At 63.1% G+C, this 15,197-nt stretch overlaps 2 protein-coding genes across 3 annotated transcripts; both read right to left on the bottom strand.

The window, feature by feature from the left end:
• Window positions 1-52: 52 nt before the first annotated feature.
• Window positions 53-6,543, bottom strand: MAFG (MAF bZIP transcription factor G). Of its 2 annotated transcripts, none has more exons than XM_059731896.1 (3): window positions 6,317-6,543; window positions 4,813-4,874; window positions 53-4,721 (listed from the first exon to the last, which is right to left on the bottom strand). In XM_059731896.1, exons 2-3 carry the CDS (start codon window positions 4,846-4,848, stop codon window positions 4,269-4,271), a joined length of 489 nt encoding a protein of 162 aa, XP_059587879.1. In that variant the 5' UTR covers window positions 4,849-4,874; window positions 6,317-6,543; the 3' UTR covers window positions 53-4,268. The 2 variants fall into 2 exon arrangements, with proteins under 2 accessions (XP_059587879.1, XP_006270717.1); XM_006270655.4 differs by lacking the exon at window positions 6,317-6,543 and adding an exon at window positions 5,033-5,199.
• A 74-nt stretch (window positions 6,544-6,617) lies between these two features.
• Window positions 6,618-10,812, bottom strand: PYCR1 (pyrroline-5-carboxylate reductase 1). The gene is made up of 7 exons (XM_006270656.4): window positions 10,667-10,812; window positions 10,513-10,583; window positions 10,100-10,279; window positions 9,062-9,283; window positions 8,385-8,477; window positions 7,866-8,029; window positions 6,618-7,769 (listed from the first exon to the last, which is right to left on the bottom strand). Exons 1-7 carry the CDS (start codon window positions 10,731-10,733, stop codon window positions 7,610-7,612), a joined length of 957 nt encoding a protein of 318 aa, XP_006270718.3. The 5' UTR covers window positions 10,734-10,812; the 3' UTR covers window positions 6,618-7,609.
• Between the last annotated feature and the right edge of the window lie 4,385 nt (window positions 10,813-15,197).

Below are 15,197 nucleotides of genomic sequence, written 5' to 3'. Positions count from 1 at the left end.
CCGCCGCGCGGGGAGGAGCGCTGCGGGGCCCCCAAGGAAGCGCCAGGGCGGGTCTCTTTAAAAGAAGTTTATTGGTCATATACAAAATAAAGAAAGCCTCATATCAACAAACGTACACTATATACAGAAATAAATTAACAACACCTCCGCGGGGCAGCGCCCCTCACCCACAGATACCACCTACAGAGCGGGGAGGACAATAATTTATAATAAATACTGCTCGGCTGCACGGGGCCGCGGCACAGGGACGGCCGGCACCGCTGTATTACACCCTGGCACGAGTCCGGGCCCAGCCGTGGCCGCCCACCGGGCCGTGGCGCCGGCTCCGATTCCGTCTCCTAAAAGACTTGCCCGTCTCGGAGACTTCTTGGACCTGAAAAGAAGCGAGTTCGAGGCGGAGCAGAGCCCGCGGCCCCTCACCCCCGGGCAGCCCTGGGCCTGTGGCACGTGCTCCCGCTATTACATCTCTGGTCACGGTCCGGTTTGACAGCGGGTGTAATAAGCTCCAGGCAGACTGCAGCGAGGTCAGACAAGGGCGGGCGGGTGGGCGGCTGCCCTGGGAGCACCTTGCTGCGCCCCGCGGGGGCTGGAGGCCCCTTCCAGCCCTCAGCGCAAGGGCCGTGCGTGGCCAAAGCGCCCCAGACACCAGCCTGACCGCTGCCCGCCTCCCCTGGCAGAGGGGCCTGCTCTGCCCCTCTCCCTGTCTCGAGTCCCAGCTCCCTGCCTGCGGTAGGGAGCAGCTGCCTGCTCTGGCAGGAAGGGGACGGGGACCTTCCTCTGAGGGGAGAGCGTTAATCTTTGTTCCTGCCAGAAAGCCACAGCTGGGGCCGTGGGAGCACCGAGGGTCTCACCAGAGCGGGTCAGACCCCCGGGAAGAGCGCACGGCCCTGGCTCCTGCCTGCACGCTGCAGTCTGCTTCGCGCCCTCCCGAGAGCAGAACCATCAAGGCTGCACAACCCACAAGATCACTGAACACGATTCACCACAACACACACAAGTCCCCTGCACGCCTGGCAGGCCCAGGCTACAGCACGTGCTTGCTTGGCAGCTGGGCTGGGAGCAGACCCTGCCCGCCAGGCGCACAGGTACTGGGGAAGGAGAAAGAAAACACGACACCCTTCACAGCAGGAACCAAACGGACGAGCACCTCAAACAAGAACCGTCACACTGCGGACGCGTACACGAGAGCGAGCGTGAGGAGTCAGCGTGGTGGCAGGCTCCAGCAGGGACCAACCCGCGGGCACGGCTGGGGCGCAGGGGCTGCCCGGGACACAGAAGCCACCGAGCCCAGGCAGCGTGCAGCGCAGAGCCCCCAGCACAGAGACAGCACTGCCTGCGGGGGTGGCAGGCGCTCTGGGAGTCAGCAGCAGAGGGACAAGGGCGCCCCAGCTCCCTGCTCCCAGCACCACTACCCCAGGTGCCCCGCTCGGTGTCCCCTCCCCTAGGCAAGGCAGGGACATCCACCCGATCAGGGAGCAGTGCAGGAGCAGGCTCTGACCAGCACAGGGAAGAGCAACACTGGCCCTGTCCCCCAAGGCATGCCTCAGGCCCCCAGTTGCAGCCAGCAGGCTGGAGCGTGGCAAGCTGTGCATCAGGGCTGCAGCAGCATGGAAGTGGGTTTGCACTGGTGGCCTGGGGGCCGTGCCCTGTTAGAGTACAGTGCCAGTACCACCGAGGTCGCAGGTTCGATCCCTGGTTGGACTAGATGATCTCGAGGTCCCTTCCAGCCTTACTTCTCTACAGTAACAAAGGGCTACCTGCTCTGGGCACTATGCAATGACTGACAAGGCCTCCCCCAGCCAAACCCTCCTGGACCCAGAGCCCGGCATCCCACAGGCAACAGGAGCAAATGCCAGTGCCTGGGCTGCAGGGGTGCGGAGACCTGCTCTATCCTCTTTGCTTCCACAGGGGGGGTCGCCCCCCTGTACCCAGCCTGGCTCTGAAGGGAGTTGGGAGCACCCAAGAAAGTTTTGCTGGCACCTTCTGGGCAGCTGGAAGACAACACCTCAGAGGCAGATAAAAGCCTGCGGAGCAGCACTGAACACTGTATGACCAGCCAGGGCCAGGAGGCCCCACGTCCCTACACGGAGACCAGAGACGGAAGCACAAGACACCCAGATCCCCCCTGCACCATGCCCTCCAGACCCACAATCAAGGCAGAGCAGCACATGCTCACCCCAAGCTCTAGAGCAAGGAGGGTCCCCCTCTCTCTTCCCCCACCAGCCATCCCTCTGCCCTGGACCCTTCCCAGACTGCCCAGGACCAGGACATGTGTGCAACTGGTCGCACAGGGCTACCTGTGCAGCCTGCATTGCTTTGCACAGCGACCTCTGGGCTCACAACGTCCCTCGTCCAGCAGTTCTAACGCCCTAGTCCAGCCTCACGAGAACAACCCGCACCAGCAGGCAGAGGGGAAGTGTCCGTGGAAGCAGAACTAGGCCTGGGCATGGCCAGAAGCTGCAGCAGGAAGGGGAGACACCACCAGTGCCAGGACTTCCCTCCCTGCCACACAGACCCCTGGCAGCAAGGGAGTGGCTCTCCCCTGCCCTGCACAAGACTCAAGGAGCTTGTGTCATGGTCTGCTGAGTCCTGGGCATGGGACTGAAGTCCTGCCCATCAGATCTCAGGGAAATCAGAGCCCAGAGCTGGTCCCAGCTGCACATGCCTGGGAAAGCTCCCAGGGCTTCGCTTCCTGCGCAAGCCCTGGGGGAAGTGGCCCATCACGTTCAGCGACACCTGCTGGGAAGCTGGAGCCCTAGGCAGCAAGTGTCCCATGCCACCAGCTAGGGAGGAGCCCTTCTGCACACAGACCACGCAGGGAGACTCCAGCCACAGCAACACCCACCAAGCGGCTTTGTCTTTGCTTCAGAAAGGTCAGCAGCTGCCCACGGGCCCTGAAGGAAGGGGGAGGGTGGCCTGTCACTCCCCACGTCACCCAGGGAAAGCAATGGAAGCACAAAGACAGGACACCCACACAGCAGCAGCAGCTACTGGCACCATCACATCACAGCGCCACGTGCGAGCTCGGACAACGCGACACAGCGGGACACGGGGGAAGCCAGCGAGCAAGCGAGCACGGGAATAAGTCACTTTCGGTACAATTGCAAAAAGGTATCAAACAGGACTGGCCTCTTTTTTGTCTTTTCTAAGTTTTATAAATAAAGTCCGACAACTCCTTATAAAAACCAAACCGGAGCCACCATCGCCTTGCAGGAGGTTCGTGAGAAACTCCCAAGTCCTTGCATCCATGTACACTTTCACTAGCAAAGCCTCCAGGAACATTTCCCCACTGACGTGGTCAAATACTCCCATCCTCTCCAGTAAAAAAGCCAACTATAAATACATTCTCCTCTGCCCAGTTTCAACTTCCAATTTAGATAATTTAATAACTCTTAAAGTGAGGTTTCTCTTTAAATAAAGGGCTGTTTAACCACATGAACTGGCCGTGTAAAACATCACACTAGAGACACTTGATACCTCCGCACATAGGAACAACGAGTGAGTTTGGTCTTGTTCAGTGCAATGCGTTAGGCACAAAACCGGCCCTCAGTCACCGGGGAGCCTTCCCCCACCCCGGGTACTGCCCCCCCTCCCCTAGCCCCAAACATGCCCAGTCCTGGATTCCTCCCCAGCTTTACAGCAGAGGAACCGGGGAGCTGCAGCACCCCTGTCCACTGCCGTGGGGTCATGCGACTGACACAGTGGAAGCCAAGACAACCCCCTTCAGGGTGAGGAGGGGACGCACCTAGGAGGTGAGCACAGAATCAGCCCCCCGGACCAATCCCCACTGCAGCCACCGGCACCACACGAGATAGAAGCAGCAGATTTGGGCACATGGCAGACGGGTGCCGTGACGCACCCCTGGGAAGCGCAATGGAATAAAGCTGTCGGGAGCAACTGACTTCAGTGTTCCCAGCCCCCTGCGGCAGAGCCCCCCCTCCCCAAGACGGGTGGCGCCGCAGGCCTCCGCCATCACACCTTCCTCCTCGCTGCACGGACGGTCTGTGCCGAGGATGCCAAGGCCAAGCACCATCTCTGCCCTGCCGGCCCGGGCAGGAGGCTCTGCTCGCACAGCACAGGGGACACATCACCACTGGTCACATCTATCTGAACAAAACAACACACAACACCGGAGTGAGCCGCGGGCTGGTCCTGGGCCATGTGGATGGAGCCCTGGCCCGGCTAGGAAGGGGGTTGTGCTTCGGGGGTCCAGGCCGGCCGCGTGCCTAACGGCCCTGCACAGACCAGCGCCGGGAGCGCGCGCTTTACTACGACCGGGCGTCCGTTTTGGATTTCACTATCGTGATGACGCTGGTGGTGGCCACTTTTCCCGGAACGAGCGGCCCCATGCCAGAGGCCAGGGGCCCGCGGGCAGGGGTCACGGGGCTCCGCGCCACGGTCCGGGCGAAGTTCTGCAGGGCCTCGTACTTGGAGCGCAGGGCGTCAAGTTCCAGTTTCATGCTGGCGTTCTCCGAGGCCAGCTTCTCCACCTCCTGCTGCAGCTCTGCCTTCTGTTTCTCCAGTTCCTCCTTCTGCGTGACGCGCTTGACACGGCAGCTGGCCGCGTAGCCGCGGTTCTTGAGTGTGCGCCGGCGCTGCTTCAGCTGGATGATCTCCTCCTTGGACAGGCCCCGCAGATGCTGGTTCAGCTCCCGCACAGACATGGTCACCAGCTCCTCGTCCGTCAGGCTGGTCCCATTCTCGCCTGGCTCCCGCTTCACCTGGAAGAGGGGACACGAATGGTGCTGAGCCTGTTGCCCCCAGCCCCCTGGACCCAGCCCCAGCCCCCACCCCCGCCCCCAGCCTCTTTACCTTCAAGGCCTTGTTTCCTTTGTTGGGGGTCGTCATAACACGACAGCCTCGTCAGTCAGGATCTGAGGAGAGAGCAGAGGGGGTCAGAGGTCGCTCGCGCGCTCCAGGCCCCAGGGGCGTCTGACCCTCTCCGCACCCGGCGGAGCCCGGGGAGAGGGCAAGGGCACGGCCGAGGGAGCACCAAGCACCTGCCCCCACCCCACGCTGCAGCCAGACTCACGAGGAGCTGCTGCCGCTCATCTCCCTCCTGTCACCCTCCTGTGAGGACTGGAGGCAAATGCTGACGGGAAGGGGGAGACCGGGAGCGCTGGGAGGAGTCAGCGTACGAGGAAGCCACATCTTTAAAAATAGCCGAGCAGCCGCGGGCTGGGTCCAGAGCAGCCAGTCACGCTGACTCAGCACGCTGGCAATCTCCCGCCTCCCGCTCCCACCCCCTCCGTCCTCCTAATCCCCAGCACAACAAGCCAGCCAGGCGCAGCCAGTGTCCTCTGCCAGAGGGCTCCCGCCCCCAGGACCCTTTTAGGACGGGGTCAAAGGTCACAGCAAGTTCTAGATGCTGCAGGAGACGGGGCCGGCGGCCCTGCAGCTTCGCCCCCTCCCCCCGCCGTGACCGCGGTGCACGGGCTCCCCGCACCCTGGGAGCGACCTGCAGAGCAGCGCCCGCGCCCAACGCGCCGGACCGCGCAGCCCAGACCACCGCGGGCCCCGGCCAGGCTGCACAGCGCCCTGCCTCGCCGCTCCCCTGGCACGGCCCCCCCAGAGCCAGCATCCAGGTCTGCTTCCACAGCGCCCAGGCCCCAGCAGCGCTCTGCCCCGGGCAGCCTCGTCCCCTCGGGCTCCAGCCCTCGACGCGCCAGGCCCCGGGCCCCAGCCAGGCCAGCGACTCCCCCGGAGCCCTCCGCCCCGCGCAGCGCAGCGCAGCGCAGCGCCAGGGCGCGGTGCTGCCAGCCCCGCCGGCGCCGGCCACCCGCCCGGGACAGAAGCGCCTGCGGGAGCAGGCTCCGACGGGGGCGCTCCCCCCGGGCACCCCGCGAGGTCCAGCGCGCGGCACCGCGCAGCGCGGCACCGCACCACAGGCCCGCTGAGAGCCGTGGGGCCAAGCGGGGACCCGAGGGCCGCGCCCCGCCGGGACCGGGCCGCGCAGCCGCCTCCAGCCCCGCGCCGCTGGGAGGCAGGGCAGCGCGGGAAGGAGCGGGCAGGCACCGGCCCGCAGCCGCGGGGGGCGGGTGGGCCGGCCGGGGGCTCTGCGGCCCCGCGCGCGACGGAGAAGCCACCACCGCACACTCGGCCCGGCGGGGACGGGGACGGGCGCGGGCAGGTGCCTCGCCGGTGTCCCGGGCCGCGCCCACCGCCCACCCCGGCCCCGGCCGCCGCCCCCGGGACCCAGCTCGGCGGGGAGGCGCAAGCCCCACCCGGGCCGCGCTCGGGGCGGAGAGCGGGCAGCGCAGCCCCGCGTGCCTCGGCGGGGCGGGGCGGGGCGGGGTGGCGGGCCGGGGGCGCTCACCGTGCGGCGGGGGGGCGGGGGGCGCGGGCCGGGCCGGGCCGGGGCGCTGGGAGGTGCCGGGACTCCGGGGCCGCCGCCGCCGCTCACGGACGCGTCACGTGATGTTTGGGTCACGTGGCTCCATTCATGAGCCCCGGCGCAACCGCCCCGAGCCTTAAGGGGGAGGCCGCTCGCGTCGGCGGGCACAAACCGTGGGGCCACCGCCTTAAAGGGGAGGCGCGTGAACTGCCTCCCCCTCCCACGCGGGACACCCCCCCCCCGGCGCGGGGGCAGCGAGAGGCGAGACCGCAGCAGCCTGGGGCCGAGAAGCAAGAGGTTGTTTATTGCACGAAGGACAGCAGCCCGCGCGCCCGCCCCGCCCCGGCCCCTTCCTCCCCGAGCGGCGAAGGGGCAGCAGCTCGTGGCGCCCCTCGGGGCCGTGCCAGGACCCGCCCGAACCGCGGGGGTGCGCGGAGCAGGCCCCCCCCCCGACAACGCTCATGATGGCGCCCACGAGCGCGGCCGGACGGTGCGACGTGGCGGGAAAGCCTACCCTGCCACAGGCCAAGGGGGTGGCCCCAGCCCTGCTCCTCCTTCCCCAGGCAGCGGGTGGGGGGCAGCTCTTGGCCCTCGCCCCCCCAGACCTGGCCACGCAGCCCGCCACGGCATGCAAGCTGCTCAGCTGCTGCAGCCCGTGGGGCTGGCGTGGCCCCGCACCCGCTCCAGCAGCCGGCACGCAGCAGTGACCGGCGGTGCCTGCCCGGCTCCATGCCCCCGGCACAAGCAACCAGGAGCCGCTGGCAGCGGGGTGGAGGGAGCAGCCTGGGCTAGGGGCACCTGAGGCCCCTTCCACCCCCTGTTTTCCATGGTCCCTTGCTTCCTTTGGGCCTTATAAAACCATGAAGCAAAGTGAGCAGAGGCCTGGCGCCTGTCCCCACAGCTCGTGTTCCTCCTCACGCCCTCACAGCGCTTCCTCCACCCACGAAGCTGCAGGGACCTAGACAAGAGCCAGTGCCCAGAGAAAAGGCAGAAGACACAGGTGCAGAGCTGGGCCAGGGAAGGGGGACCAGAGGCCACTCTGCAACCGCCCAGCCACGCAGCCCAGGGGCTCCAGCAGCAGGGCTGGGGGGGGTGCTGCTGCCCAGAGGACACAAGGCTGGGCAAGGTCTGGTCCCTGACCGTAGGAGAGGAAGTGCCACTGCCGATGCCCTCAGCCCCGCTCCCAGCTGAGGAGCCACAAGCGCTTAGAGCTAGAGCTTTTCCTGAAAGAGAGAAGGGAGCGCCTGCAGGAGGGGCAGCAGCAGCCGGGGCCCCTCAGTTCTTCTTGCTGCCGGGGTGCCTGTTGCTGAACAGGCTGACTTTGCTGGCAGAGGCCGTGGAGACGGACGGAGACTCCAGCTTCACCTTATCCAGCAGGGTCTTCTTGATGGCTGCTGGGGAGATCTTCTCCTGATCTGCCAGGTACTGCAGCTCCCTGCGGGAGACAGCACCCATCACGTCACTCATGGGAGGAAAGGAGTGAGGAATGGCAGCGCTGAGCAGGGCCCAGGCTGGGGGCACCCATGCTCACCGTGTCCGGATGCAGGAGGCCTCCACAGCGTTGATGAGGAGCGAGCGGAAGCCCCCGCTTTCCAGGAAGTGCAGAGCATGGATGGTGGCCCCCCCCGGCGAGCACACGTTGTCCTTCAGCTGCCCAGGGTGCTGCTCCGACTCCAGCAGCATTTTGGCTGCGCCCTTTGGGGTCAGAGGGGAAACACAGTCAGCATCCGACTGAGGGACCTGCTGCCCACCCTGCACGAGCAATGCCTGGACAGCTGCTCTGAGCCAGCCTGGGCCCTCTCCTCATGGGCACTGGCCAGGCCATCACAAACCCAGTTCAGAGGTAAACCTCCCCTGCTCACCCAACCTGCCACAGAGCCAACAGCCCCAGCAGGAACCTCAGGGACCCTCCACACACCAGGTGTCCCCAAGCCAACTCTGACCAGGCAGCCTCCTGCAGTGAGACGTGCTGGGTGTGAGTTCAGTCAACCCCGGCTTTGCTCGGTGCAGGCGAGCATGAACTGAGCAATTTCGAGGGGCAGCTACTGACCAGCAGGGCCTGGGCTCCGAGCCGGACAGCCAGCCGGCGGGGAAGTCCCATCTTCACGCCTCCATCTGCCAGAGCGTCCAGAGCTGTGAATGCCTGGGACCGGGAACAGCAGGAAGACGAACTTCAGGTTGGAAGAATGGCCGGTCCCCCAAAGGCTCCGTCACCCCCAGGAGAAGGGATGGAGCCCAAGTCCCAGGGCCACTCTGGACTCCCTAACACCTATGGGGACTTGGGAACCTGCTCCCTGCTCAGTGCCCCTCAAGCAGATGATGCCCCCAGAATAGACAGCTCTGGGAGCTTCCTCCTCCCCCATGAGGTGGGCACCAAGCCACGCTTCCCTGCCACAAGGATGCTTCTATCCGGGGGCAGAGGAGTTGAGCCCCGTGGCCACTCCAGTCTCAGCACGAGACCCGACCACGAGGTTAACTGGGCTGCTTGTCAATGATCTTGAGCCACTTTGGCGATGCAGACGCTCCTGCACCAGGAACTGGGAAGAGACCTCAGCCTCTTCCTGAACCGGAACCCCGTCACAAGGGTGGACAGTCAGAAATTCAGGCCTTTGCTCCGTCAGCTTTGCAGCCTTGTTGGACACTTTCTTATTGCTGTAGGCATGTTCCCTGCATCGAACATTCGTTACTCCCCTCTTGACTTCTACAAACCACAGGAGTGGCACCTACGTAAGCAGGGCCACTGCCGCTGAGCCCCGTGACAGCATCGATCAGGTCCTCTTCCACCTCCGTGCAGAAGCCCACGCTGGCCATCAACTGTTCCAAGAGCTTCCCGTCCTCCACCTCAGCATGGGTCCCAGTGGCATAGACTGTGGCGCCCTCCCGCACGATCACAGGGGTATTGGTCATGCACCTGATCACTTTTGGGGTGGGACAGAAGGTAGAGAGTTTCTTGGGGTGGGAAGGGTTGGACACAGAGGGGAGGAGAGAGAGACATGGACAGATTGAACATACACTCTGCATGTGAAGTTTCCCCCAGAAACTCCCGGGGGGCAGAGGGAGTCCAAGGGGGCAGTGGAAGGGAATTCCCCACCCACCTCCCCCAACTGCCATGCGTGCAAACCCCTGCAGGAGGGCTGTCAGGGAACCCTTGCTGCAGAGGACGTGCCCCTCTGGCAGCGTCCCCGGGGAGGCAGCTGGGCAGAGCCTGCCTGATCCGCAATCCCGGCAGCATTCTGCAGTGCCCCCAATCCCCCGGGAGGCAGTTCCCGTGACCCTCACACCTAGGCTGCTTCCCAGAGGCAGCACAAGACTCCAGGAGACCAGAGGGTCTGACCACCCGCTGGCATAGGGGCGCACCCGACATGATGCTGGAGGGCTCTGATCTCGGGCTAGTCTAAGCTTCCAGGTGGTCCCGCATGGACCACAGGACCAGAGCCCGCAGCAGGGACAGCTTTAGCCCATCCAGGAGGTGCAAGTCTGGCTCTGAACACGCTTTGTCCTGTAGAAGTTGGCTGCAGCCGAGGCTTGGACTAACAGGGACGCGCGGCTGCTGCTAATGCTGGTAACGGAAATGGGTCCCAGCACCTGGAGGGCAAGCCCGGCCCAAGGCCAGCGCCCCCACAGTTCGAGCCCTCCAGGAAAAGCGTTCCAAGGCTGTGGCGCCCCAAGCTGGAGCAGTGCGAGGCAGCGGTAAGCACGGGTCAGGGGACAGGCTCTCCCTACCCCTCCTGCCGCGTGGCGGAGCTGGGAGCACGCCGCACCCACCTTCTCGATGGAGCTGATCGTGACTCCGGCCGCGCAGGAGACCACGATGTGGCGGTGCTCTATGTCCGGGCCGATCTCGTCCAGGATGAAGGGGATGATGGGGGGTTTCACTGCCAGGAAGAGAACGTCGCTGCTCCTAACCGTCTCCTTGTTACTCGGCGTGAAGTTCACCCCCATTTTCTGGAATATTTGGAAAGGAAACAGCACCTGCGTTTGCTTTACTCGCTGCGTGGGTGGGGCAAGTGACCCCCGGCCCCTGGCCCGCAGCGTCCGAGCGAGCGCTGACCCCGCGCGCCGCACTTCGCCCCGGGGACACGAGCCACTCGGCTCCGCTAGCTCCGGCCGTGCCTGCGCGGCTGCGGCAGCGATGCGAGCCACTGGCGAGGGCGGGCTGCAAGCGGCCCGGGACTTACCCTGAGGCCGGAGATCGTGGGCAGGTCCGTGTCCGGGGAGCTCGCCGTGATCTTGTGCGCGGCCAGGACCCCTGCGGACGGCACGGAGCGCGCTCAGCCCAGCCCCGCCCCGCCCCGCATCCCCAACCCTGCCCCCGCCGCGCCCCGCACCCACCTGCGGCGGTGAAGCCCCGCGCCAGGGCGAAGGCGAGCTGCCCCGCGCCGATGAAGCCGACGCTCATGGTTGCGCTGCCGAGCCCACCTGCGCCCACGTGGCCGCTGCGCTGGGGGACCGCGTCCGCGACGCGTGGCGGCCACAGCGCGCTGAGCGCGGCCAATCCCGGGCCCGGGGAGGCGGGGCCGCGCCGCCAGCGCAGCCACTTAGGGCCAGGGGGCGGGGCCTGCCTCCCGGGCCTCGCTCGCTATTGGGGCAACTCTTGTTGGCGATTGCATCATGCCGTGCCTACGCGAGCCGGCCGGGCCCCCCGGACTCTACTTCCCAGCAGGCGGCGCGGCGAGCGGGCGGGCGGACGCCGGCGGCGCGCTGCCTGCTGGGAGTTGTAGTCCCGCGGGGCGCCCGACGTAATGGCGGCGCCAGGTTCTGGAATCTTCCGCGGGGCCTGGCCCAGGCCGCAGGCGGAGGCCGGGCCCGCGCTCGACGCCGAGCCTCGCCCCGGGGTGCGGGATGGTCCCTGTGGCCTCTCAGGGGCCTCCTGCGCCGTGGTGCTCCCACAGACCTGCTCTCCTGGGAGCTGGGCGCCGCGCAGCGCCGGTCTGTGCCGCGCGTCTGCTCCCTGCTTGGCTGGATCCGGGGCGCGGGGTGGCGTCGCGCCCGGAGCCCGTCAGCTCGCCCTCGCCGCGCTGGGAAGCAGCCCGCAGCCGCGGTTGTGCTGAACCGTGACGACCGCGCGGAAGAAGCCGCCGAGGCTGCGCCCCGACACGGGACGGTCCTGAACGTGGGCGGACTGGGGCTCTTCTCCGCCCCGCTGCCCGCGGCGGTCAGCGCGGAGCGGCCCAGGCCTGATCCCGGGTTGCCGAGCGCCTCTGCGCCGCGCGCGCTTTGTGGCCTGGTGCTGCGGGCAGCTCCGCCCCGCTCCGCTCCGCTCGCCTGCGGGCCCGCAGCACCCACCCAGGAGGAGGGGGCTCGCCGCAGCTCCCGGGGCCGCCCGCGCCGGGCCGGGGGTGCCGCGCCGTGAAGGACGCCCTGCGCGGGCGATGCCGGGGCTCCGAGGAGAGGGGGCGGGCGCGGCTGCGGAGCACCGACCGGGCCTGCCGCGAGGGCTCGGGCTCGGGAGCTGAAGCCGACGCGCGCCACGGCCCTGGGGAGCAGGACTGCTGGCGCCAGGCCGGCGCTGGGAAGAGCGGCAGGATAGCGTCCCGTTCGGAGGAAAGGCTCTTCACGAGACGAGTCCCGCCACACGCGAGGCTTCAGCCCACGCTCCGGTGTCAGCGTACCGATCTCCAGGGCATCACGCGAGGGGGATCCTGTGCCCGGAGCCTGGCGCAGAGCGGCGGCGGCGCCTTGCGTGCTGCAGCAGTTGCGATCGAGACCATGTGGCTTTTAGCAGCAGCTGCCTTTTTTTGCTCCCCCTGCACAAGTCGGTACCCGCGGCAGTTGCCCCGTCCCTCCCTACTTATGCCACTGGGCCCAAGACTCGAGGCAGGAGGTGGAGAGACTTGGGGCAGGGCCGGGCTCTTCCTCTGCAGGAGCAGGAGATCTGCGTGGGTTTGCGGTACTTCCTGCTCGCATGGGAGGAGGTCGGCGCCCAGCTGTTGGCTCCTGGGCCTCGCTGCTTTTGCATCCATGGCTCTGCCGTAGCCCCTGTTGGGGTTTCGTGACTTGTGACCCCCCGCTGGAAAACTTGAGCTGCCTGATTGGGAGCAGGCGAGGATCAAGGTGACAAGGGCTGCTCCTTTTACTCAAACCATGTGGGGGGGCGACAGGTGTTCATGCAGTAAGTGACTGTCTGCGTTGATGTCGCCGTATATGCGGTGCGCACGGCATGAAGGTCTCCGAAGAACGACCGGGGGTGCTGCAGTTTGGATTGCTGCACTGGAATTTCTGGGTTTGGGGGGTGGGGGAGAGGTGGGTACGCCCAGGCCTCTCAGGAGATTGCACTGGAGAGAGAGAGAAAGCAACCACTGAAATAGCTTTGTTCCCCAAGACAGCCGGGTTCCGGGAAAGCAGGGCTGGAATTTATCAGAAATTGCGAGGGAACGAGCAGAGAGGTGGTGGGTATGACTTTTGTCCTTTCACAAAGCAGAGCTGGGGCCATTGTTGAGGCAGAACTGACTCCAAAGTGGCCTTTCCCATCTGTCGATTCCAAGCATTCCCCGGATGCTTCTGTGTCCTTTTGTGAGACGCTGCCGTGGAATCCTGCTGCTGCAGCATCTTCTGTGACAGGAATGTGTGCGGCATACTCGGGGAATCGCTGAGCTTGTCAAATGGGGAAGAGGATGTAAGAGCCTCAGCAGATGGGGGAAAGGGCTGTGCTAAATAATCCTCGTGTATTTCCTTACTCCTTTCCCCCCATCTAGGTCCTTTCTTTTTGTCCTTTGTGTTGAGTAACTTCTGCTCTTGCTCCTTCCATCTCTCTGCAGGAGGAAAAAGAGGTTGGATCAGGCTCTCTTAGGTGTTAGGGGGGTTCTTTTTTCCGCCCACTTAGGTTTTTGCCTGCAGCACAGTGACTCTCATGTCATCTACTGATGCTTTGAATTAAAGCTGTTTTCTCTTCTTTGGAAGAAGAAGCTCCCCTGAACCAAGAGAGTTCACCTACCTGTTGTTACCTAACTGGGAGATTTCACAGCCCAGGAAACAGGGGTTGGTTGCTGTCTACCAAGGTTATAGGTGCCTATGGGAAATCTTCCCAAGCCCCAGATTTATGAGGCTGAAACAAAGGTAAGGAAACCATGCAGGAGGAGCACAGGCATAGGAACAGGAACTTGTCAGACTTCTTTGAGTAAAAGGTCATCCTGTTGCATGTTCTTGCTGTGGCAGCAGCAGTGCTCACTCAGTGCCTAGGAGGCATGTACCTTCCCACTGCTTTGAACGTCCTCAAAGGACATGTCTGCAGAAATAGAGTATAACGTTTTTCTTCAGGAGCCCAAGAACTTTGGAAGTAACCTGTGAGGAGGCAGTGTTCCCATCCTGCTCCTAGTTGTAACACATGCACGCGCACGAACGCAAACAGAGCGCAGCCTGAAAGCTTGTGCCTTTCTGAATGAGTTAGTCTATAAGGTGTCATACTATACTGTCCTGTCTTCTGCCTAACTTCCAGGTAATGCAGCTAACTACCTGTCTTCACTGGAGCCAATAAGGTACCGCTCCATCTCTTCAAGACTTTAAAGGAAGGCTGGGTAGTTTTCTGGAGGTTGTGTAGTAGGCCAGTCGGGAGTTGCACGCTCCATGTAGGAATCACTGCAATTTTGGAGGTTCAGGCTGTCCTGGAAGTCAGACTAGGTTATCCAGGTTGTTACCTCTGGGTTTAAGGCTATATGATGACAGGCTGCAGCCTCTGAACCAGATTTGGCCCCTACTGTATTTTAGCTCGTGTGGGGTTGCAGCCCATTTGGTCCACTGGCCCATCTCGGTGAGTGGCCAGCAAAAGATGTCTCTCAGTAAGGTGAGGCACGTGGTCATAATTTGCCTCACATTAGGTATTCTCATAATCTCCAGTGTTTAGAGATGGTCTTAATCCCTGAAATATAAGGTTTAATATTGCTTCCAAAAAATTGTTGTCTGCAGCCATCCATCTTCTCTTCTGCCACCCTGATATCTCTCTCCGTTTTGTTCCCCTTCACAAGCTGGCATAGAAAACAGCTAAATATGAATGTATTTTCCTCAGTAAAGACTTGCCTTCATTAATCTAGAGTCATGGTTTCCACCTTAGTCTCTTTCTCTGTCACTGTTAAGGTGCTGCCTGTACCTCAGTCCCCTTTCTGGTCTCTGAGTGCGGCCTTCGGGAGCTAGGTCTCCTGCTCTTGCCCGGCTTGGGCCGGAATTCTGCAGTTCTCTCATTATTAAACTGAGGTCTTGGTAAAACACCCCTGTCTGTGCCGGCTCCCTACTACCCTATAGTATAGACAGAACTGCTCACCCGTGATGAGTGCCATACGGTGACAAACAGCCTTCTTAAACAAGCAGGTTTACTTAGCAAAGGAAACAGAGTATTTGAGAAAAGGATTGTAAACCAAACAACATTCACGCGTGTCTGAATTCATCTAATTCATCTACAAAGGAATTTACATGAGAGTCCCTCTGGATCATAAGTCCTGTAGCTGTTGGGATGCAGCCTGGTTTCTCCTGCCCTCCAAGAGAGTCTGTCCTCTTGTCTTTTCCTGCCCTGAAGGACACTCCTTTTTTGTAAAGTCCCATTGTGAGGGCAAGACCAGTGACCATGTTGTTTGATGTCTTGTGTTACAGGCAATCGGTGTGAGTCTATTTTTCCTGAGTCCAGCTTTTTCCAGTCAGTCACCTGTGCCAGGTAAGGAAACACTCCTCCTATGTTCCTCATATTTAATGACTCTCACACACCACATAACTTTGGAGCATATGCTGAAATGGGCTTATCTCCCTTCCAATCAACCCTATGCAGAAAGACCACTGTGGCATTCAGATCCATATTCATCACCCTTGCATCCACCAGACTGTTTTATTTTCTGTTTGGGTGGCTGGGCACAGCGCCCACACTCTTCCTGAGACATGA

The sequence above is a fragment of the Alligator mississippiensis genome, chromosome 8 (genome assembly GCF_030867095.1).
Source record: "Alligator mississippiensis isolate rAllMis1 chromosome 8, rAllMis1, whole genome shotgun sequence".
NCBI lineage: Eukaryota > Metazoa > Chordata > Crocodylia > Alligatoridae > Alligator > Alligator mississippiensis.
Note: the sequence above shows the minus strand (reverse complement) of the source record. Positions and strands in the feature narration are given on the sequence as shown.